Source organism: Amphiura filiformis, chromosome 14, assembly GCF_039555335.1.
Source record: "Amphiura filiformis chromosome 14, Afil_fr2py, whole genome shotgun sequence".
NCBI classification, from domain to species: Eukaryota; Metazoa; Echinodermata; class Ophiuroidea; order Amphilepidida; family Amphiuridae; genus Amphiura; species Amphiura filiformis.
Genome location: NC_092641.1, coordinates 36,213,161 through 36,225,297, shown reverse-complemented (window position 1 = coordinate 36,225,297; position 12,137 = coordinate 36,213,161). Strand labels below are relative to the sequence as shown.

The window sequence follows — 12,137 nt, the reverse complement described above, 5'->3', positions numbered from 1 at the left end:
GGCCCATGAGTTTCCATCACCATTGCTCCTTGCTGGTGTGAGCCCTCTTGCTTTACACTTGCTCTCATATTGCCTTTTCTTTCTCCTATTCAAAATGTCTTTAAATTCAATTGTGAAGAACTCGTCAAATCCCTGGTGAGATGGGGGCCAGATGATCAGCTAGCGAGCCATTGGTAAGAAAGAGAGAGTGAGGCTAGGAAGCTGCTGGCCACAATTGGCATGATTCAACCAAGTGAGCATGAAGCAATGACACCTGCCTTGGATCTACAGTGCATCAGTTGGTACAATAATGGGTAGAACACGAAATCCATGAAGCCTATCTCAAAGTACTGTAGCAAGATAATATCATGTACAGTCAGTTTATTAAATGTTTTTGTTAACTTCTCAGTCATCGATCAGTCAGTAAAATTAATTGCCATTAATGTGCCGGAGAAATTTCATGTGTACCATAGATGGTTTGGAATTAATTCATTTTCTCAGTTTCGTATGGTGTGCGTGGGACAACGGTTGTGGTGGCGATACTTAACGGAGCCCAGGAGGGAAAATACATGTATAACAGCGGTTTGCTAATCAAGATTGGTCTTATGCGGCAAAGTGGAGATATTTTATTAGTTTTCATCACGCATTTGTGCATGAGAGTTAGGTGCTTGTCTCTTGGATTATAATATCTTGGATTTATAGCTTGAACTGAGTGTATGACAATGCCGCACCCAGTAAATATAAGGTAAGGCTGGCTGGCCGGCCGGCCAGAGAAAATGTTAGGCTTGTTTATGGGAATGAAATTGAAGCAAAGTCAAGTATTTGTGTAGTTTGTTTTTAATATGTGGTATTCAATATTTGGTAGAATGTACAAATGTACATTACTTAGCAGCAGATTCAAAAATGGATATTCCTAAATGAACAAAATTTATAATGAATTGAAAGAACCTCTCACTAAATATAATTTGGAAATTGATTTTTTGTTTGTTTTGGAGACAAAAATTTGGTTGGTTTCTTGAATAATCTACCAAAACACGTTTCAAAATGTTAAATGGGCCAAAGTTTAAAACATCTAATTTCTTTCCTGTATGGCTTTTCACCCTTTTTAAAACTTGGTCCCATTTATGAATGTTTCTTCTTAAGACGCATACAAAGTCATTTATACTTGTTGGTTTTCTTAGTTGGCAGTGTTTTCTGAAAAGCATTTCATAGAGTGAATGAATTTTAATGTAAGTGCGTAATTGAAGTGTTTCTACAGGGTGTCCCAAAAAAAGGAGGCCCCACATTGCGCCCTCTTTTTCTCCTATTTTTGAAAAGTTGATCAAATATATTTTGGTATGTAAAGAAACCTTCAATCGTTAGCTTTAATAAACCAAAACAATTATTTCAATCGGCTCATAACTTTTGAAGATATGTCATTTTAAAGAAATGTATCCGTTTTTCACTCTGTCCACGGAGGAGGTTTGGCTATTTCAAAGATTGGAAAGTGCATATACCATGCATGAATATAAAACATTCCTCGATGATAACTTTATAAAATAACAACTTTATTTAAGGGAATGCGCTTTACCGGTGGGCTTATGGGTTATGGATTTTGTTAAGTGTCATTAATTTGGGCGAAATTGATGTGGGATGGGACTTCTTTTGCTATACTTGCAATTACTTATGTTTTTCTCGTTTCTTGCTTTCTTCTTATTGACAACATAAGTCATTTCTCTTTTTGGAATAAAACGTAGCCCTGAAAAGGGCTGTTTAGTTTGTCTTTGGTTCTTTTGAAGTGAGTTTACTGTGCTGCTCTGCCCTCTACCTGGTTGCCTCCGTGACGAATACAGGTTTCAGCCCTAGTTCTCATTGCATTAATTGCGTTGCGTACCATCCTTAAGGCCTTGTGCGACGGATACTTGCAAATGCAGCAGTAATATGGGGTTGCGAAGATGTTTGAAGCTAGCTGATGATCATGGCTTATAGTGAATGCTTTCCCAAGACTAATTCTATTATCTATCCATGTCATTAACCGTGTGTTTCGTTTAAATCTTTGATGTAGCCAAACCTCATCCGTGGACAGAGTGAAAAACGGGTACATTTCTTAAAGAGGGCATATCTTCAAAAATTGTGAGTCGATTGAAAGAATTGTTTTGGTTTATTAAAGCTAACGATTTAGGGTTTCTTTACATACCAAAATATATTTGATCAACGTTTCAGAAATAGGAGAAAAAGAGGGCGCAATGTGGGGCCTCTTTTTTTTGGTACACCCTGTATATAGACGTAAAACTGTTTCAATTTAAGAAGGAGCAAAAACTCACTTTGTTAAAATCCTTGTCATGTGAAATTCTGCGCCGAAGGATTTTGTGTTTAAACAGGGAAGGCGATTTCTACAATAATCTACATGTAAGGTTCATGGTAATGGTCCGCTATCCCTAAGACCTGCTATCTCTAAGGTTCACTATCACTAACATGTAAATCCAATGGAGATAAAATGTTCACTATATAAAGAAAAGAGGTTTGCTATACCTAAAAAAGGTCCGCTATTTCTAATTCGGAATAAAGTTCGATATCACTAATTAAAAAAAGTTTGATATCATTTATTTTAAATAGGGTTCACTGTCTATTACTAATTCTACTTACTTACAAGCTTACTTACTAACTGACTAACCTTTTGGTCTGAAATGACCATATCTCAAAATGCCACAAAGGCATATATGGGCAATTCCACGGTAACTCGTGCTACACTTTATGGCGTCCTTTTACATACTTTGTGCTCCAGCTTTTAAATTGATTTGATTGGAATCTGTATTTTTTGTATTTTAATACCCAACATTCAAGGCTAGATCCTCATAGTATTGCTAATTCAGGATATCAACTTTTGTATGTATGGGACAGCTGTAAAAATCGGTAACTCGTGCTACAGAGCAGAGGACATGCTTAAAAATCACTCATTTTTATTTTGATGGTGTGCTAAAACAAAAAACACTAAAGCCTTATTGATTATATGATAAGTAATTGCTATAATAAGGTTTGTTTTGGTATACCTTAAAAAGTTGTGCCCCTCATAGTTTTACATTGACTGGCAAAAAACATGGTAACTCGTGCTACGGTAACTCGTGCTACAGTATGTCCGCCATATATAAAATGGTATTGTTCATCTAAATGTCAAATTTTTTTGATAACACTTCCTCAACAACTGGTGTAATGATCAAATAACTCAATCTATGTACAAATAAACCCCCCAAATAACCCATCTATGTACAAATAACACTATTCAGTGTATGTACCAGCATACAATGTACCACACACATTACATACAAACATCCCAGCCTTACATACGCCTTGCTTGATCCTCTTTGGATATTTTATTCTAGGGCTTAAATTTAAACAGTTAAATTGAACAGTCAACAATTGATAAAACTTTTACTTCCATGTTATTTGACTCTAAATTCCCTCACAAAACTTGTAATGTTCATGGTTATTTGCTCTGTAAGTTTTTAAAAAATTGCTTTCTGAGTTACAGAATGTTTGGTCATCTTTTGGTTGAGACCATTTCCTGCTTGGTGCAAATACTCTAGTTTGCCCGATTTCAATCACTTCACTAAGCTGGAAAATAAGCCTCATTACACTCAACAACAAACCAATTTCCAATACAAATCTCAGAACTATACAAATCTCATGCAGTATCAACAATGTCACTGTGGCTGTTAATCTCAGGATTTCCAGTATCTATTTTGTTTGTTTTATTTCTTCTTTTGCCTCGGTTACTCATTCAGTGGATGTTTTAAGGTATCCTCTGTTCTTCCATGAGGCCCATATTAATTGATTGGTTCTTAGGCTAGATCCTAGGGGTGGAGGGCTAAAAATTTTGGTTGCATCATTTTGACCAGGTATTGATAGTGGGATATATGCTAAATAGCATGTTTTTTTTAGAGAGACTGTACAATGTAAAGTCTTTGAGCTTAAAAAAAGGACTTTATTGGTGCGTGCAAAAATTTGGTATAAATAAATTTACACTATTTTGGCACATGATCGGGGTGGAAACTGGCTCCTTGAATCTTATCTCTATCTTTGCCTTCCATATTTTTACTTTAATTTTCCTGCGACAGGAGGTCACTTTTCTCTTTAATTTTTGGCCCCCACACATGTGTGGTTGCCTGGTTGTTTGTTTCTTTCTTTCTTTGTTTAGCTGTCCGGGCGGAAGCAAATTCATTAATCCACTGTACAGCTCCAACACAATAACTACAAACTTGGTACCGGTATGGTGATAGAATAATGGTGGCTTGATGTGCTGTGTAGTTTTGTGTTATGTTATTTGCATATTTATGAATATTAATGAGCTTATTTACAAATTTTGCCTACATTTTCATTAATCCACTTTGCAACATTATAAACACAATAACCAATCAACTTCAAACTTGGTTTGGTTGGATATGGTGACCTGATGTGCTGTATAATTTTGTGTCATGTTATTTGCATATTTATGAATATTAATGAGCTTATTTGCATATTGCATATTATTTTTTATTTACAAACCTTTGTTATTTACACACTTTTGTGTGGGGGTGTGTGTGTGTGTGTATGGGCACCTTAATTACGAACTGCATAATTCTAGTTTGTCATGGGACAGGCTGCCCCTCCCCCCACCCCCCACACTGGCTACACTGCTGCTAGAAAGCTGTTACCAATATCATGGTCACATATAAATGCATATTCATGTAGTTGGGAGATCCTCTATTGCTGCCAAGTGGTAGATTTTGCATTACCTTTGCTGGTACAGGGGGAAGTGGGCTATGGTAAGTCGTGCTACATCGGTAACTCGTGCTACTGGTAACTCGTGCTACAGTTTTAAATGGGTCATTATTATGTGATGGATAGTGTTTTGTATATTAATTTCTTATTTTTACTCAAGGCACTACTAGTAGAAGGAAAATAATAAGTGGCATCAATTAAATTGCCAACATTTTGAAAATATAAAAAAATGCATCTTTCGGTAACTCGTGCTACGCCATATTTAGTGCTATGAAAACGCAATGAAAGAAAAAAAATAGTTACCAATACCATGGTCACATATAAATGCATATTCATGTAGTTGGGAGATCCTCTATTGCTGCCAAGTGGTAGATTTTGCATTACCTTTGCTGGTACAGAGGTGAAGTGGGCTATGGTAACTCGTGCTACATCGGTAACTCGTGCTACTGGTAACTTGTGCTACAGTTTTTAATGGGTCATTATTATGTGATGGATAGTGTTTTGTATATTAATTTCTTATTTTTACTCAAGGCACTACTAGTAGAAGGAAAATAATAAGTGGCATCAATTACATTGCCAACATTTTGAAAATACATAACAAAATGCATCTTTCGGTAACTCGTGCTACGCCATATTTAGTGCTATGAAAATGCAATGAAAAAAAAAAATTAGTGGGGATTATTTAAAATGTGTTGGATGTTTCTTGAAGACCATATTTCAGAGATATAAAATGTATCAAATTTAAAAGAAAAGTGCCCATGTTTAATAAAATAGGCCCACTTGGAAAATATCTAAGTTGAACAGGAGTTTTTCACTTAAAATACACTCTCCAAAGAAACTTTTAAAAAAACACCAAAATGTTAGAAAAATGCCGAAAAAGGTTTATAACTTGAACCTTACATCTGTTTGGAATAATATAAAAGTTAAAAGAAATATATATTGGCAATTTCATTTTTTTGAGTCATGTCCACTTTTGCTTGGAATTGCCCATATATACATCATTGTATCTCTAAATGCCAAGAAGGTACAAAAAATGTATGACCACCCGAGTGGTGTCAAATGAAAGCGAAAATAGAATATGGTCATTTTCACGGTAAAGGGTGTAACTTTGGATTTTTAACATTTTAAACCGTAGTGTTCTAATTAAGCCACAGAATTCCATGATTTTTGGCCACATAAGTCATCTACTTAGCAGCTACCTTGGGTAGCATAATCAGCTTTGGGAGTTACTGCGTTCAGTTTTAGCAGGCTTAAATGTACTTAATATTGCCATTTTGAAAAACTATAAAAAACAGTAACATTTTTGTAAAACCCTGTGTTTTCTTCAGTTAGTTCATGGATAATTTTTCTTATCCTGAAAGTACAGTCATATGTTCAGTAAACACTGCCACATTAGATTTAATTGTGAACGGCCCTGTATTTTTGAGAACCGGACTTCAATATTTGTCGTTTCGAGGCTTCATTTTCCGTTAACAATTGTTAACAAACTTTGTGGGTGTAGCTTTGGTTCATAATTCTTGGTTATTTCTTCACTTCTTCTTGATTCATAACAGTTGTTATCTTAACTTGAAATGGGTAACAAAAATTAGCCGATTTGCAAGCTTTTAAAAATTTTATAAAATCTTGACTTCAAATAGCCGTTTTTCCGTTAACCTTTTTGAAGCCTCCGAAACAAACTGTTCAGCAAGCTTGTGCAAATATAAATAAAAGAGCTCATCCAATCTATTTATCAAAATGTAGCAAAAGTAGATCCTCAAGTCACATGTTTTTAAATCGTGGAGATATATATCACCGTTTGAAAATGGGACCCAATACAAACTTTCCGTTAACAATTGAAGCCTCCGAAACAAATGAAGCCTCCGAAACAACAATAAACTTAATTATCATCTATGCATATCTAAATTGGTGTGTTTCATACTGATATCTGCATTGTAATTATTACTTGATATGTGCAGAATGTCATAAATTTAAAAAAAAATTGACATTATGGTTAATGTTTGAAAAATATACTGATACCTTTAAAAGCCTGTTTCGGAGGCTTCACATGCAAAAAACACCATACTTAACAAATGGGTAAAAAAATTAATGTGTGATAAATCTACAATATCTGCCGCATAGAATCATTGATTCAATACACACAAGAAAATAACAGCTTAGATGATCCCAACACTGTTGTTTTCAAAAAAACTACTTCTGCAATGTTTAACAATTGTTCACATGAAGCCTCGAAACAAAAAAAAATGACTTGCTGTGATAATTTAATTTTTGTCACAACTGAAATTCAATACTTAGAAGCAAAGCATGAAAATTAGTAATTGTGATATTTTTTACCTATTTTTTATGTCAACTTGTAGTAGTTAGCTAAATATTTTACTTTTATGATCACCTGTGTTGTTAACTGAAGCCTCCGAAACACAAATCGCTTGAATTGCCAATTCTAAAAAATAACTCCAATTTCTGTGAAACTTGGCTGGGAGGTTCCTTTCATCAAGTAGTATTTGTACATGAAGTTAGACATTCAAATTATTTTAGGAACCCAATTAAAACTTAAAAATATGTTTAAGGTTTGGAAATTTCCATTGTAAATGACACTTGATGTTAAAAATTTTCAAAACTGCAATTACAAACATAGCAAAACATGGTATAAAATTTAACTTATATCTGTTGACTTACTTTGGAATGGAATTTCACATGTATTCCAGCTTTCATGTCAAAATTTTCTGAGGTTATGTAAAATACATTTTTCTTAGATTTTAACCAAAATGTTATGCAAATGTCAAATTTTTATTAGAAATCAAAAGGTTTAAGCCTTGAAACATTATTTTACTGGAATTTAAGTTGTTTCTATGCATGATTTCAGTAAACAGAAACATATTTAAGTGGTTTGAAATTTTGACCCTAAAAATCAAAAGTTACACCCTTTACCGTGAAAATGACCATATATTAAAAATTATTCACCTCCTCATAAGCCCTGGGTCAGTATTCATATTTTCGGTCCCTTTCATATCTCGTAATGCCAAGATAATATGACCCACTTAGTGGTGTCAAATGAAAAAGGAAAAAGAACAAAGTAAAGAATATAGTAATAAAATAATTTCCCCACCGGGGGTAAAACTCCTCGTAAGACTTGGGACAATATTCATATTTTGGGTCTTTTTCATATCTCGAAATGCCAATGGACATATCTTGAAATGCCATGAAGGATGGTATATGTTCCCGAGTGGTGTCAAATGAAAGAGACCAAGTTAAAGAATATAATGAAAATATTTCCACACCGGGGGTGACAATCATCATAACACCTGGGTCAGTATTCACATGGGTCCTTTTCATATCTCCAAATGCCAAGAAGGACCTCTAGTGGTGTCAAATGAGAGAGAAAAAAGTAAAGAATAATTATATTAAAAATTGTTTCCCCACCGGGGGTGACACTCCTCATAATTTGGGTTAGTATTCATATTTGGGTCCTCTTCATATCCATTATCCCGAAATGTCAAGAAGGTATGCCCCCCCCCAAATGGTGTCAAATGAAAGAGAACAAAGTAAAGATTATAATAAAAATAATTTTCCCACTGGGGGTAACACTCATAAGACCTGGGTTAGTCCGACGAGTAGGACCTGTTTTTTTTCTTAGTTACCAACTATACTCTAACTCTGATCGCTCAAGAAAGATTAACCACAAAAATCCACTAATCGCTCCTCCCGGAAAAAAAGCGGTGCGGTCAATGGACTTTCGCGATTCGTCTTTTTTGTGCCATGTGAGATAGTGTGAAATGTGTATAGTCTGGTAACTTAGAAAAAAAGGGCCTACTCGTCGGACTAACCTGGGTCAATAGCTTAAGCCACATGGTTCAGCTATGGTGCGGTAACTGCTCTAGTTAAATAAGGTTTGCTATCTCTTATTTTAAATCAAATTAGAGATACTGTAGTGAACCTTATTTTAGATTAGATAACTTATTTGAAATTAGAGATAGTGATTGTGTGAACCTTATTTTGAAATTAATGAAGCTTACATGTATTTAAAATTAGTGATATTGAACATTTAGAACCTTTGTATTAGGAATAGGACCTTTTTTGTAATTAGTGATAGCGAATGTTAGAGATAGAGAACCTTAGGTGTAGCGGTCCTTAGAGATAGCGGGATGTTACCAGGTATGCTAATATCTGTTTCAAAAGTGTTTAAAAACACTTTGAATAAAAATAAATTAAAATTGGTATAATTTGCAAATGGATTATCGCAAACTCATCTTGCGAGAATCAAGCTAACTTACTGCAGTGGAATCATTGTTTCGGAAAATTGATGCAAGACAAGAATCAATTCTTTGATTTTCACTGAATTTGAAGCCCTCTGGGGAAACAGAAATATTTGTATAGCCTTCCAGATAATTATTAGAGACTAGATGTACTATGTATTTAAAAATTGTATCATATATATTCATACATTGTACATGTATGGGGAAGTTGTGGGTTACAAATCCTTTTTGTACAAAACAACAACTTATTACAGGTCAATAATCACATTTCAGACTGCATTAAAAATCAGCAGATTTTCAATGTACGTGTAACGTAAGTGGGCCGCAGACAAATAAAGTGACACTGACAGACCATTCACCATTGAAGCTCACAATTGATTTTGAGGGTATTTCCCAGGTTAGTAGAATTGATAAAATGTAGCTTGTCAGGAATGAACAAGATGTTTTTTTTGTGGGTCTGTCTGTCACCATTTTAATAATGTAGGACTAGGACCCTGTTCGCATTAGAAAATTTCTTGCTTCTATTAAGATTAGTAAATCTTGATTAAGCATGCCTACACATTACGCTGAAAGAAGATTGAATGAAGACATTGCACTGTACACATTTCATGAAAATTTATGAAGATCGAATAAAGAGATATACAGCTTTATTTCAAGCTGTACCATTGATCATCGCTTGTATTTGTTGTTCATAAACACTTACATTAATTTTTCATCTTTACGGTTCACGTCTTGCCCCGTGTATCCTCAGCCATGGCTAATGAGTTGCTTTCCAAAGTAACTGAATACATGTAAAAGAATTTCTAAAATGGGTAAAATCCAATGAAAATGTTGAAAATAATATGATGCGAGATAGATTGATACAACGACGCATGCGATAGAGACCGCTGTGATGCATATAAACTTGGATCTAAAGCTAGCGAGGGTCACTCGTCACATGATCACTTTCCTTTGTTGAATGAAGCGACCGTACACATTACAAAAATAGCTTCGTCGGACAAAGTATCTTGTCACGTGTGTTCACATTAAGGAAAAATGCCTTTTAATCTTTGTTTGAACTTTGTCGAAAGTAGAAGATTCCATAGTGTGTACAGGGTCATCATGGACTAAAAGGAGACTATTTTAATCGATGATCTCTTCTCAATGAGAACAGCACGCAAGGTGCAAATGATTTGTCTATAAAATGAAACTTGTTAGTCCAGAACACATTTAGCAAAGAAACGGTCTGTGATGCCACAATGCCACATCTCATCAAACCAGCTGTTCTAACATTACCATCCCAGCTTGTAGTCAGCAAGTCAGCTTAAAACCTTCCAGGCCCCTCTGTTTAGAAGTCCCATGCACTTTCATAAATTTCATTCATTGTGGTCTTCATCAATGTCCATGTAGATGTGGTCATTCAATCTAATCACTGCAAGTCATGGCTTGCACCGAAGGCACTTTATGCCTTCCATGCTTGTAATATTGCTTGTCGCATGTTTGTAATCTTGATGAACAGTGACTGCAGTGATGCGCATAGTTATACATGTCTTGAGTGAGCCATGTTAACACAGATTAATTTGGGACAGCATGGAGCATGACGGCAAGATTTTCTGTGATCCATTTTGAGACTATTGTTTTGTGTGTCTTTGAGATTTGTCTGTTACTGTCCAGTGTCCAGAGTTGTACATATTGGAGGGGAGGGTTACAATTTTGGGCATTTTTGAGAAGGGGCCCTAAGCTAAAAAGATGCAGTAGAAGCCAAAACTGCAGACAAGCCATAAATCTGTTTTGACGCTTTTAAGAAAGGTTTGAGGTTTAACCACGGTTTGGCGGATAAAAATGTGTAAAATATTTATGGGTGAAAATAAACATTGACAATCTTGGATTGAGACATACATGTATATCTACTGTAAAATTGTCTGTATTTTGTGATTTTGCAGTTAAAAAGCTCTATTTTGTATTGTGAACAAAAAAACACCATTTTTTAACCGATTTTGCCCCCAAATTACCATTTTCTACTGTCAGATTTTGTATGTACTTACAAACCCCAAAATATTAATCCTAACGCCCCAGGGGCTATTTGGCTACGGGAAGGGAAAGAAGGAAGGAATAAAGAGAGAAAACAAAGAAAGAAGTTGTTTGCTCTGGGTGGGATTCGAACCCGAGACCCCTTGCATGCCAAGCACTAGGTTAAGCACTAGGTTAGCGACACTTTGCCACAGGTCTTGGGCTTCGCTGGCCAGCGAAACCATGCCTATATATTACTAACGGCGATTGCCTCATCACCTCACGTGGGATGTACGCACAAACACAATGCATATATCAAGTAGTATACAAAGAAGTTATTTGCTCTGGGTGGGATTCGAACCCGAGATCCCTCGCGTGCGAAGCACTAGTCGGCGACACTTTGCCACAGGTCTTGGGCTTCGCTGGCCAGTGAAACCGTGCCTATATATCACACCACATGGGATGCACGCATGAACACTCGTCGAACAGCGTATATCAAGTAATATTTTGTAGTACCTGGGCGTGTTAGGGTTAAGGTTAAGGTAGGCCTGTACAACATTACTTCAATGACTCAAGTTACTAGGAAACCGAGGTCACTCCCATCGTGGCCTGTACACCATCCACGATAATAAAAACACATAAAAAGGATACTTTTTCATGGGTAGGCACGATACGCGCGTATCGTGTTTAGAGTGTCAAAAACATGAAAAATTGGAAAAAAGGGTAGCAAAATTGCAATTGCTAATACGCGGAAATGGAATTTAGGGTATGAAATTTGTTTAGGGTGTGAAAACAGGCGCGTGTTACCTGTTTAGGGTATCGTTTTAGCCAGGGTTAAATCCTTGTTTAGGGTCTTTTCAAAAGTTGATTATCGTGAATGGTGTACAGGCCACAATGGGAGTGACGGGCCCCGCTAGGAAATCCCCCGTTTTTTGTGGTTCGTAAATGCATTGAGTTTAGATTTGATTGTTGGTAAGATTTGAAATCTTTGTGGCCATTGGAGGTTTAAAGTTGCTGAAGGCATCTGTGGAGTAAACCCCCTCATAGTGAATAAAAGTCAACTTTCACACATTTTGGGCACTTTTCTGCAGAAACTGGAAAGTGCATAGAATATGTGCACCCTCTTGAGCTCTCTGTAGCAGTGAGCTGAGCTAATATTGAGTGGTTGGTTGCTGGTTGCAG

The 12,137-nt window shown here is 35.9% G+C and overlaps 1 protein-coding gene across 1 annotated transcript in view; it reads left to right on the top strand.

Annotated features, from left to right (window-relative positions):
• Positions 1–649: 649 nt before the first annotated feature.
• Positions 650–12,137, top strand: part of LOC140170036 (uncharacterized) — a 239,238-nt gene continuing 227,750 nt past the window's right edge. The window contains 1 exon segment of the mRNA XM_072193351.1: positions 650–724. Coding sequence (XP_072049452.1) covers positions 696–724 — 29 coding nt within the window. The 5' untranslated portion in view covers positions 650–695.